Source organism: Melanaphis sacchari, unplaced genomic scaffold, assembly GCF_002803265.2.
Source record: "Melanaphis sacchari strain LSU unplaced genomic scaffold, SCAv2.0 Contig88_pilon_pilon, whole genome shotgun sequence".
NCBI classification, from domain to species: domain Eukaryota; kingdom Metazoa; phylum Arthropoda; class Insecta; order Hemiptera; family Aphididae; genus Melanaphis; species Melanaphis sacchari.
In genome coordinates, this window is record NW_020271625.1 from 499113 (window position 1) to 513121 (window position 14009).

Consider the following 14009-nt stretch of genomic DNA (forward strand, 5'->3'; position numbering starts at 1 on the left):
AGCAATATTACTATCAAGAGTAAAATATTTTATTATGTTATTCCTATTCATAATACGATTTTATCTTATCGGAAAATGTAAAATTGTACGAGAATTTTAAGCTTAAACAGCTGTGTTATTCGTTGTATATTTTATTGTAACAAGATCAAAACATTTAAAATATATTTTTATATTTATTTATTTTTTTTTTTTTAAAGTGGTTATCTAAGATCAATCTTTTAGATAATTGTATGAAAAAGTTCTTAAACGTTAATTTTACATATTTTATTTATTTATTTTTTTATGTGTACGTATTAATTTTTCTAAACTATAATTTATTTATTCAATTTTAATTCAAATGTATTATTTTATTTTTTAAATGTTTTTTTTTAGTTTTGTTATGTTTATTCATTACATTTGACAGTTATCTTGTAGTAGTTCACGCATTATTCATTTTTTAAAACAAAATTCATCGATGAATAATCGTATTTAAATACACTTAATTATGAATTTAAGTATTTAAACTTAATATTATTAATTTATAAAAATCATAGTTTACAAATGCAAGTTTTAAATTATCTGTTTTTTTTTTTTTAATTAGATACATTTGGTTATATTTTATTTATCCCTTAGATACAAATTTTAAGTGTACTCTGTTGTCTTATCTAGGTACAGTGTCAATTAATTTTCTCAAATCTTATTTAGATAGTTTTTGAGTAATCACTGAATTATTAGATGATTAAAATGTATGATTTCTTCAAGTATATCATTATCATATGCAGTGGAAAAAATGTGCTTACATTTTTCAATACTATATTATAATATAAACGCAACTAGTGCGTTTTATCAGATGCCAATGCAATTGGAAATTATATAATAATATGTATTACCATATTCAACTATTAGTCACTAAATGCAATTAAATATTTGTGCGTATTTTATGGTTTGTTTGGTGAAATCGTATTTGTATTATGGATTTTTCGTCTGTACACTTATATATGGTAAATATATTAGTTTAAAATCCAATTTATAATACTTTTACAAATCAATTTCTAATTCCAACACGTCATACTAGATTCCTATTTTATTACTTTTTAATTATCTAAATAGTTTTAAATATCTCCTCTTTATCTCAATAAATATCTTATTGATGGATACATCAACTCGAGTTGTCTTACATGTAAAAGCAGTTCATCAATTGAAAATACTTAAATTTTGCTGGAATAATAATAATAATTATTATTTATTCTACTTAAGATAATATTATTTAATATAATAAATGATACTATAATTCGATGGTTTCGGGCCTCATCTTGACAATAGTTATAACATGCTTATGTTATTAAAATCTAAGATGTCTAACGTCGTTCACCGATTTTTTGAGATCAACAAGTTTAGTACCTATAACTTATATCTTATTATACATTTCTAAATAGTATAAAAACTTACTCAATTGAAAGATATTATTTATTTTTTTGTGTACCTTACTTTTGTTTTCAGTAACACTTGTAAAGAGTTACGCTGTTTTGATTTTTGGTTTAATTTTCAGACAACTTAAATTCTTAAAACAACCTTAAACATTTCAAAAATAGCTTAACCATCGATAAATTTATGAAATATATCAAAAGAAAAAAAAATTGTAATATTAGAATTGTAGTGAAATTATTTTCAAAATATTTTATACATTATTATAAAATAAATAAGAAAATGTGAATTAAAAGTATTTGTTTAATACTAACCAAGAATTTAATTATTTTGTTTACTTACTACGAAATATATGTTAGTTTATATTGCTAAATTTGAAAGAAGGGGAAAAAAAGCCTAAGATGGTTCGAGATGAACTAAATATGAAACATACATGTTTATGTCATCAGAGTATCCTAAATATTTCATTTTGTGTAAATAATGATAATATTGTTCAAGTATTAATGGAATCGAAAAAATACAAAATTAGTTAACCTAAAAATGTGTTTATTAGTTTCAGCTTGAAATGCGTTAAAATGTATCTTTTTTTCTTTTTATTATTAAAAACATTTACAGTCTATTATACTGATGGTGTTTAATATAACATAAATTTTAATACAAAAGAAATAATAAGATAAATAATAATTGAGCATTATTAAGTAGAGAAAACGTTCATTAACAGCATCTCAATTTAGTTTTTAGTTTATCTTTTATTTTTTGGTTTTAAACAGATTACCATAAAAATTGCTAAGTTAATTATTATTATTTTTTTTTTCATTGCATAGTAAAAATGTAATTTAGTTTTTGTTATGAGTAATCCATCTACGAATAATAATGATATTGTTAAAAGATTAATAGTATTTTAGTTAATTGACATTTTTTTTAAATTAAATTGTCGATGACAGTTATCAGAAGTAAGGCAAGAGAGTTGATAAGGGTTTTAAAATCTCTTGAGAAAAAAGTTATTTGAATAGTTAAATATTTATTTTATACAAGTAATTTTATTTTTATTTGTATCATTTGAGTATTTAGTATATGTTTTAATAGTTTCAAGATAAGTTTGGTTTAAAATATTATTATTTAAATTTGATACGTTGTCAGAAATGCGGCTCTAAAGAATATTGGTATTGGGATTTAAATTGTCTTAATAATTTTAGTGATTGGTTCTTAAGTTGAAATATAACTTTTAACTCGTAATCGTAATCAAATTATTGAAAGTTGTACTAGTTATCCATTATGTAATAATTTAAATGCAGCGCTTATTCGTGTAGAAATATGTATATATTAACTTTAAAATTTAAGAGAGTACAGTTAAAAAAGTAAAATCACCCCCATTCTTAAAATTTCAACTATTTTGAGTGATTTGAAGGGGTTGACTTATCACACTCAAACTTAACCAAAAGTATTTATTAAGTATATCGAACAAAATTGGGGGTGAGATCAACAGATATAAAAGAAAAAAAGATTGACCTTTATAACTAAGTACTAGGTACCCTAATATATATATATATATAAATGTATAGAAAATATTCGTGCATTTTTTGAAAATAACAAATTATTAGGCACGTAATATACTAAAATTCAATAAAAAATATTAAAACAACAAACACGAAAGTCACAAAGATTAGTACAAACGTACTATTATATTATTAAATCAAGACATAATAATTTAATGTCGCACAAACTTAATTTTAGGCGATTGAAGTGAAAGATTTCACAAAGTGTTGTGATAATAGCAATACAATTAGTGATAATAATTAAGTTTATTTCCATTTCCTATGTAAATTGTAAATATTTTCAATAGACATAGTTAAAATATTTTTTATAAAATTTTTATAACACATGAAATACTGTGTCCCCTAATGGCAATAGAAAAACATTATAAACTAATACTGAAGTTATAAATTTACATGAAGAAGTTTAAAATAACAATTATTATAAATAGAGGTGCAATTCGTACGTAAAATCGGAGGCGCTTAAATTCCTATTTTTTCAGTTAAATATTCACCCTTATTTCACCAATTTAATAAATATATTTAATGATGTTTTTATGTTATAGTACATATTACTAATTAATTTACTGAATAAAAATATTAAATTATCACAAATGGCATAAATCAAGACGGTTTTAAATATAAAGTAGTACACCCTCCTACTTTTCTAAATTGCTTTATGACTATTCAAATTAATTTTAACCTCATCAAATGCTGCGATATTTTGGTTTTAGTTTTATACTTAATATTACACGCGAGTGCGTTATCGAGAATCCAAATCATCGTGTTATAAAAATGAGCATGTAGTGTACCTTCCTATAGTTCAAAAAAAAAAAAAAAAATAAAAAAAAATGGTCACTATTTTGGTACAATGATATTGTTGTTTGATACAAATTAACCGCTGCCAACTCAAGAGTTGACCTCTGCAATGCGTGTACATCAATAATTTTAATAGTAATGATACAGTCACTTCCGTACAAAATATATCACATTATTATTATTTATTATAATTTATAATAGAATAATATGACATATGTGCACAATATAGTAATCCATATATGTAATATTATATCATTATTGTATCGTGTGGAGTGCTTTTAAAATCTAACCGTAGATACTTATATAGTACCTACATAAATATTATACATAATTTATTAGGTAGGTATATATTATTATACGTATATTATGACATAGTATATTTAGGTACATTTTACTAATGCGTGTCGATAGCATTTTTTTTTTTTATCGGTATTATTCCTAAATAGTTTTTATTTTATTTTTCAACGAATTACAAAACGTTATTATCAAAATAATATATCATAATAGTCATATTCCCGTTACCGTGGGTGATATATGTGTACAGTCAGTGCCAGTCATAATGTCTACTGGTAGTCGTGCGCATTATAATCGCTCGTCTCATTCTAATATAAAATCGTATTTTTATTTTTACTCGAAAACACAATAATATACAGTAATATACTGTTTCTATTAAATAATTATTAAAATACGTTCGACACAACGTAATACGTGGATCATTCGTGTAATAAACTGAATTAATAAACGGCGTGGGTATATTAAATTATGAGAGTATCTTATTTTTTTCTCTGCGTACAATTTGATTCAAAGCTTGCATTAAGATATGTTATTGCATGCTCATTTCTTAGTAATACGTTGTTAGTTTTTTTAATTTATTTAATATTATATCAAGTATATTTTGTGTAGGTACATTATTACGTTACGATAAATTACGAAAAATAACAATTTATTCATTAACCAGTGAATGTCATAAGTATCTATTTTTGCTAAAAAAACTTTAGAGAATGTTTATTGATACTTATATATCTGTTTGTATTTAATATATAAAATTGAAATATTTAAAACAAAATAAACGAGAATCATATTTATTATTTTACAAAATTAGTCGTAAGTTATTAAATGCCTGTTTGTAGTCGAGTTGTATTAAATTTGATCCAAAATATAAAAACTCATGTAATTTAAGACAATATAATTTTGTTAAAATTCAATTTTTATTTCAATATTTTGTTCACTTTTCAATAGTAGAGTATAAGATATTGAGATTTAAGAACGGGTACTTCACAAATTTTAGACTCATGTGTGGCTGTTTTATATATTTTTATGAGTTCTATATAAAACTTCTAATAATTAAATTTATCATAAACTATTAAATGACAATAATAATAGTAATAACTTTCAGAATAATAATGTATTTTTTTTACATCCTTATTTAAATGATTTGGTGTCAAACATGCAATGTATTGCAAAATGCTGATTAAATCTATTCTAGGAGCTAGGTATATAAATTTAATCGTTATATAAAAACCAATTATTACCAATTACAAGTTATAATATGATATGTAAATCTGATATATACGATAGATGTAATCAAAAGATAATCTACGTTCGATTTAGACGTCAGACTTTGTAATAACTACTAAACAACGCAATGCTTATTTAAAAATCATGAAAAAAATATCATCCTTTTTAAGTATTAACAAAATAATCAAATGTATAGGTAATCGTATTGGTGTAAATTAAAAACTCCCCAATGTTTTGCACCGAAAACTTATTTAGATACTTAAGATAAAAATGTGTCACGCTAGCGTTTGGTGCGTAAAAGATTAAAACGTAAAATCTTATATTTTTATAAAAATTATACTGATAGATATCTTAATAATATATTTTTACACAAGACATATTCTCCAATTTTTTTGGTAAAAATAGTAATTTTAATCTATACACTCGAAAAATCTTCATTGTTTCGTATATATTTTCTATGGTCACCGGTAAATTATATAAATTAATTTTTTTCATCGTTAACTATAACGATATGTATATAATATTAAAATATATTATACGGTTATATAATATACATATAATATTATGAAGTTCGTACCTAAATGTAATAATTGAAAATACTCAATCAATGCGCAGGGCAACGCAATTTGAATTTTGTGTTTTTGTATGTTGAATTGTTATGTTTACCGAGTTAATACCCGTGCTCTGCATTTTTAATTAAGTGTACCATAATATTGTTAAATTAATGTGGTCTTTGAGTACCTATTGTTTTTGTGATGGTAAGCGTCACTTATAATAATTTTGGGCCGTTTAACTGTCACTGACATTTTCAAATGTTAAAAGACTTGGTTGATGCATAACGTGTAGTGTACAGCGCTTAATATTTATCTACAATATCATGTTACTAGTTTACTCGACCTTTTAACATACAATGATTGTTTCTGGTTATTAAAGTTTCACAAATTTGTCTTCAAATTAGTTAGGTCAGGTTAGGTTTTGAATAGCTCAGAACCTTCACTCTTTCTTTATTTTTAAAATGTATAAATATGGTTTGTGGACTAATATTATCAAATACCGTGTTTTGGGGAACTACTATGCTATGAAAAAAATTTGAATGAATTAACCAATTGTAATTTTTGAAAAATTACATTGGCATTTAGATTTATTTGATACTTATTTCTAAGTGTTACTTAGTAATTTAGTTGGTAAAAAAAAAAAAACTTACTGTACTTACATATTTATATAGAAAAAATGTATAATATATTATATTCAATCTTGATTAATAAATACATAAATAAATATAAAATAATAATAATGAATATAAATTGATAGAAATATAGTAATTTAAAAACTGCTGTTATTGGCATACGTATTATAAAATATTATTTCGTAACGGCCTAAAACGAACAATATCTTCGATAATTGAGGTTAAAGTAAAACACACTCATGTCTATCGAGTGGTAAGTGTTCGCTACTTGCTGTAGGTTTCTGTACGGAATGTTTGAGTCCATATAATGATTTATATATGTTTAACTTACAATTATTTTATTTCGTCCAGTTGAATGCAATAATAATATTGTACATCCACGTCATTGATGTTACCATTATAGCACGTTAAACGAATCTAAACAATAGTTGTAATAAAATATTGTTCGTCGTTGTATTATAAATCATAAACCACAAAACAATATTCTATTTCTAACCTACATGAAATTATTACATCGGCTTTTAATAATTCGTTAAATGGTTGAATTTATTTTCAGTTTTTTTGTGTTTACATCAAACATTAATCGTTATAAAATTGGGTTTGTGTAATATATTTAAACCAAAGCAAAAAGGTGAACAATAGAAGTATAATTTATTTTAGATCGAGAAAATATTAGGTAATACAGTTAAAAACATATGAAAATCATTTTTTAAACGAGTTGTAAATTAGTCGCTTGGATTTGTATTTCAAAGTCAATAACTTGTTTATCTTGGTTTGGATAAATGTTAAACATTTAACAGGCATGCTTCAAATGAATTATTATAAATAACTAAAACAAGTCATAGTCATAAACCCTTAATATTTTTTTTTCAACGGTATACGAATTTATTTGTAAAATTATTGTTATTTAACATAAAATCAACAGGGATCTTTAAAATCCTAATAGTTTTAAACATAATTTGTATTATCACTATGTGTAAAGCCGACATACGATTAATCGTAACGTGTGTTTTGTAGTTAATCTTCATTAGTTTCTTTCACGGTGGTTAAAACAATATTGTACTAAGTCATAACGCATTACAAAATTTCTATTTTAGAAGATTGAAGAAGTGGAAAATATGTTACTAAAATCAAGGATAACATTAATAAAAAATATTGTGATGACTAAAGTTACCAATTTATTATAAAACAATCAGAATTCACAAAAAATATCAATAAAAATGTGTATGAACTGTTAAAATATTGATTTTTTTCGATTTTCCACCAACTTTTTATTAGAAATAAAATATTTACATACAAACAGAGCTAATTTGAAATTATATACTCAAATGACATAGATAAAAGTGTATTGTATAATATAAATTAGTTGAATAAACGAAAATATCTAACTAATAATATTGATTTATTATATAATATACATAATATTCCTATGAGATTATTGATATATCAATGCAATTAAAGTGATGAATTTTTATAATCCTTATGTATCTCAATAACAATATTGGAAATTTTATTTTATGTTAAATTAAATGATAATATATTTTGAAGTTTTTCACGAATTTATTTACATAATTTGAGATAATAAATACATTAAAATTTAGTTATATAAGTGTATGTAAATCCACTTACGATAAGTTACAAGTATTTAAAGTTTTTATGAGCATAATAGTGAACCAAAATTGTGTGGGTTGCCCTTATTCCACTCGCAACTCATCAAAACTTTAATTACTTATAAATAACAAATTACCAAGTCACTCATTTGAAATTAGACTTTTTAATTGTGTCGAAATTCCGTATAACTATATAATTATCTTTGAAAGCAATTGTTTATTTGTAATTATTTAAAAATATTTCTAAAGAATTAATTTGAGAAAATAAGTAATTACTTTTAAAGTAATCACCTCTTTTCAAAGTAGTTGTGATTGGAATAGAAGCCAAGACAGATTATAACAATAGTACTTACTGAAATTTGGAATTAAATTTATTCTATTAAAATAAAACCATAATTCTTACAAAAAAAACATTGAGATTATCGTGATTTAAAAATACGATTTGAAAAAAGTGTTTATTCATAGGGAATATCATTGAGTATATATAATATCCTACATTTTTAAACTGAAAATATTTACACGTTATAAAAGTGAAATTCGTTTTTCTAATGAGAATATGGCAAATAACATACCGTGAAATGTATAGCTTCCTTTGGCACATAATAATTAATTGTATTAGTTGTTTATAATTTTAACGTTAAAATTGACTTGGCATAAAACAATTCAGATATACAAAGAATTTGAAGTCTTATATCTTAAAATGATACTGTAATAGGTGACCGTTTATTAAAGTAGTTAAATTCCAACAACCATCGTTTTATTATACATTTACAAAAATAATACAATTTAAGGCTTGCAGTACAGCGAAAATGTGTTCTAAAGTATACGTAGTATCATGTAAGGTATGAGGTTCAAATTTAAAATGTACTTTCTTAGGAATAATAGATAGTTTATATTTTGTACTAGGTATGATAGAAATAAATAATCATTAACCAACATAATATTTATATGGCTATTTCGATTTTTTGTTTATATTTTCCTTAGACTTCTCAGAATTTAATATATATATTTGCAAAAGTATAATCAGTAGCTGAGTATTATATTATGATACAGCAATACAGGAATTTATTTTGTAAAAGTTAATTATTTTTTTCTGCTAAAAATGTACTTAATTATAAATAACTATACCCATGTGAAATTTTATATTACTTTCTATTTGTATAAAAAAATAAATAAACCAAGTAACCTAACTGGTTATACTCTAAAATAACAAAAATAAAAAAACATATAAATAATTGAATGAATTAGTATTTGTGACGATATTCAGTATACTCAGTTAAATCTATTCCCGAATTTGCGAAATTTTTATCCCTAGGGTAGACGTTTATTTTAAGGTAATTTAAAATGAAAAACCTAAAATTATGTTACATTCGGCTCCACTCAGTTATTTTTTAAAAGCATAAATATTATCACGCTCTATTTTTCATAATTATAATACATTATAAATAAAAACAATCGTTTTTTAGTGATTAAATGAATAAAGTAAGATGAGTCTCATAAATAAAGGTCTGTGATCATATAATACAATACTAACAACGTCACCAACTCATAACAGAACCAGTGACCTGATAACTTTTTATCCGTCTCAAATGTGCTTTGATAGCAATAAATATATACACATACATATATATATATATATATATACTTTTTTTATTTCACCTTAAATTTAGGTCATTTTCACAGACATCGATAAATATTTGTATATAATTTCAAACTTCAATCCTCATTAATACATATTACGTAATAAATAAATGCACTGCTCTAGTATATAATTTGTAGTATAGTATAAATTTATACTTACATTATACATTAAATTTGACAAACTGTTTTTGTCATTAAAAAGGTAAAGAATTTATTAATTATCTTAATAACTTACTTAGATTATTCTAATAATAAATATAATATTTTTGTTTTATACTTCATAAACAAAATAATATGCACTTTGAAATATCACTTGATATTCTTTACGATGGATGATGGAGGGGTGGAAAATATTCTTTGGTGTCACACAAATTAGAAAATGTTGACTAAAAATCGTAATAAGTATTAGTTTTCTATATTTTTAAATAAAACATTATACTACAAAGGTTTTAAGCATTGAAACATGAGTGCAGGAAATTAACTTAAATTATAAAGCCTACTTTTTAATGATCGTTGTTTTTCTCCAATAAAATGTAATTGTTATTATAAAAAAGATAATTTAACATGTATAAAAATGTATTTAACAAAACAAATATTACTCATTAAATTTAAGTTTACGGTGACAACAATTAAACTTTTAAGTTATAATTAAAAATTAAACTAGAGTTACAATATTTTATCTTTACTTTTGTAATATATAAATTTTTAATTATTTTGCTAGATGTTTTTCTATTATTTGTAGGACTAAGAATTTTATTTTATTATTTAAATAGGTATAATCTTATAGTTTATTATTCATAATATTACACACACACACACACACACACACACACACACATATATATATAAATTATGGTGCATATATTTTACTATTGAATAATGATATCTATCTTATTAATATTTATAATATTATATTGAAGACAAAAATAGAAATTTGTTCGTAAATCATCGTGTACTGTTCTACCGTAGAAACGTGAAGTAGATTTTGAAAACATATGATTTGAGTATTATTTGGTAATTTTGATTATTATGATAAATAATAATACATTATTATAAACGCTATTCAATAATTGTCATAGTATAATATTATAAATTGTACTGAACACGTACCAAAAGCTAATACCTCATATTTTAAATATATTTTTAATCTGATAACTCAGATTAATTAAGCTTGTTAAGTCAAAAAGCTTAAAAACAAATAAGCTTTATAATTTTATATTTTATGTATACCCATTACTTGGATGTAATAATATATGTGTCATATTTCAAAAACATTAAATAATTTAAACATATAAATAAATCATTTTTAGATGATTTGCAACAAATAACTGGGCATTAAAAACATATGGTCTATGTGATGATTAAGATGTGACCCATAATTTAGATTTCTACTGAATAATACATAGTTTATTATTTTATAATATAAATAGACTAAAAAATCATTATTATTCGTTTCTTGTTGTATTTAACTGGTGTTGACGTCGTGTTTTAGATTTACTGGCACCGCCTCGAGCTGGGTCAGCGCGGTCGAGTCTGAGTGAAATGTCTGGAGCCAGTGGTACTTCAACGGGTACGTATCTGAATGAAGCATCTACACTGGTATTAGAGACAACAGAAAACAACGTGAAAAAGTAAGTTAAACTTAAAGCAATACGTGCATGCACGCCCGCGTGTGTGTTACCTTTTATCGTTAATTATTTGATGATATTTACTCAATTTTTGAACTTGCGAATATAATGTGGAACAGTTTATAATTTCGTGAAATCATCAACAAAGTTGTTGTCAATGTGAAATTGGCATTCTAAAATGTACATTACTGCCGATTTATTGAATTTCACGAAAAGCATTTCTTTTTTTAAATGAGAAATGATAAGCTCTTAGTTAAAAATAATGTTTTTTTTATACGTTAGATAGAGTTAATTTTTAAACTAGACTATGTTAGCTCCAATAAAAGTTTTATTTTAATGAAAAAAAGCTCAAAATAAAATACAAAAACAGGTATTAAAAAATAAAAAGCAGTTTCATCGTAATACATTATTAGTGTTGTTATTATTATTTTTATAAATATGAGCTAATCTGGTGATTGATTGACACTTAACAAATATTAATAATGAATAATTTATCAACATTCATAGACATAGTTCAAGAACTACAATTTTTGTGATCATAATTTTATCAGTTAAAACCTATCAACTAGGTCTCTATTATACGTTACGCTTTTTGGAGTCAAATGATGATATTTATGTTAGTTGTTTGTATAAATTAATTTTATTATTGCTTGTTTAAACATTTTCTTTTGGTAACTACCCACATTAATGGTAATAAAGAATCACTTAAATCACTTATATGTTTTTATAAATATAAATTTATAATTTTAAATAATTATCAAACAATATTAAATAACAAACGCATGTTTATAAATGCATTTAACATTTTCTATTTTTTATTTGAAATGTGTTATGAGTTAGACATTATAAAAATATGTATAATAACATTATGAGGTTATTTATCAAATTATACAAATGTATAAAGCAAACTTTGTAGTACTGGATATTAACAACACACTTTAAACAATTTTTTTTGCTTTAAGTATGTATAATAAAACTAAAATATATATATTCTACAGTGGAATTTTTTAGAGGCTTTCAATTAAAACTAAATGATGTAAGAAATGACTGTAATATTTTATTAACATGAGTTAAAAGAAATTATATTTAAATAATAAAAAAGTATAAATATTTCAAAAATCTAAAATAAACCTAAATATAAATTTATTTCAAAACAATAAAAACCTATATTTTATGCAACCTACAGTTACAATTATTGCCTAGTAATAACACTAAAATATACTTGTTTTTATTCGATCTTTTTTTTTAAGATTTTGTAACATTAATATCCAAACGCTATACGTAAGTCGTTTTACCCTACTTATAAATGGTAAGATGCAATATAATATTCACTCAAATTCTTGTCTACGTGGATATTTTAGTATCCAATAGTCTGCATGGACGTTAAAAAGCGAGTTTCAATACAAGGCAATTTGTTTTAAGTCGTTTCAATAAATAATATTACGGTTAACGAAAAAAAAAAAAAATTAAAATTATTCAAACAAAATATCGTTAAACGAATGCAATATTTTCTAACAATATAATCTTGGCTTATTTTCGGAGATTTTTTATGGCGCATATATTTTACTAGTATCTTGGGCGACATACGAAAGGTCGAATCATTAATAACGTTTAGAACTTAAATAACTTTCAAGCCCTGTGATTACATCATTAAAATGTGATAATGATAATAACGATATTAATGCTTTTAATGGTACCTCGATTCGGTGCACACCCAATTTATATGCGTTATTCGATGAGCACAAAGGCTGTCATAACAATATAATATTATAAGATACCATCGCCGGAAAAACTCGACTCTTAGCGATGGTGTAGCTGAATTGCATATCCGAGACGCCGTGTTGATACAGTATTTTGATGTCCATACGTCAATCTCACTAATCGTGTATTATACATATACCAATTAATAATGATAAATAATAATATTATTATAGATATCATTGTTAATATTATTATTATTAGACAACGGCTTTTATACACTAAAAAGTATCAAAATATATCATATAATATGCAGTAAAAATCATGAAAATAGTCAACGAATATGCATGAGTAAAAAGGAAAAAATATGCGATTTCATAGAAATCCATGCTTAAGTTATTATCATAATTATTTAATATTTATACATACATACATACACAAACACTTTTTTTTTTTTTATCGTACCAATAACTTTGCCTATATAATGCATAATAGATAGATCAAGAAGAATTGGTTTGCATAAAATGAATGGTACAAATATTAATGTGATACCGTTAAGACTGGTGAAATATAAAAATACTATTAAGGAAAACACTAGTGATGTTATTTGTCTTGTGAAATAACATTTTCAAAAATGTTATTGTGCATAGTCGGGTAATGAGAAATATAAAAAGCAATAAGCCTAACTGATTTTTATAATATAAAAAAAATAATAGTTAATTACTGTTTGTTATTAAGATGTACATTAAAAATAAATGCTTGTATATTTGTAGTTTATAAACTAACCATTTTAAAACATTAAAAAAAAACCATTTTCCAAAGTTTTGATATGAGTAAAAAGAGAAAAAGTACATATGCCAATACCGAAATGATTATGCAATAAAAATATAATTTTTTAGATCATGTTGATTTTAAAATTTAAGTTTAAAGCAGTTTTTACCATTAAATTTTGACCAATGGGCGATAAGAGTGT

At 23.5% G+C, this 14009-nt stretch overlaps 1 protein-coding gene across 2 annotated transcripts in view; it reads left to right on the forward strand.

Moving 5' to 3' along the window:
• LOC112602410 overlaps positions 1 to 14009 on the forward strand; it is a 112218-nt gene that overhangs the window by 92201 nt on the left and 6008 nt on the right. For both annotated transcript variants that reach the window (XM_025350473.1, XM_025350474.1), the window contains exon 12: positions 11203 to 11341. In XM_025350473.1, the coding sequence (XP_025206258.1) occupies positions 11203 to 11341 (139 nt within the window). The remainder of the gene's footprint in view (positions 1 to 11202; positions 11342 to 14009) is intronic.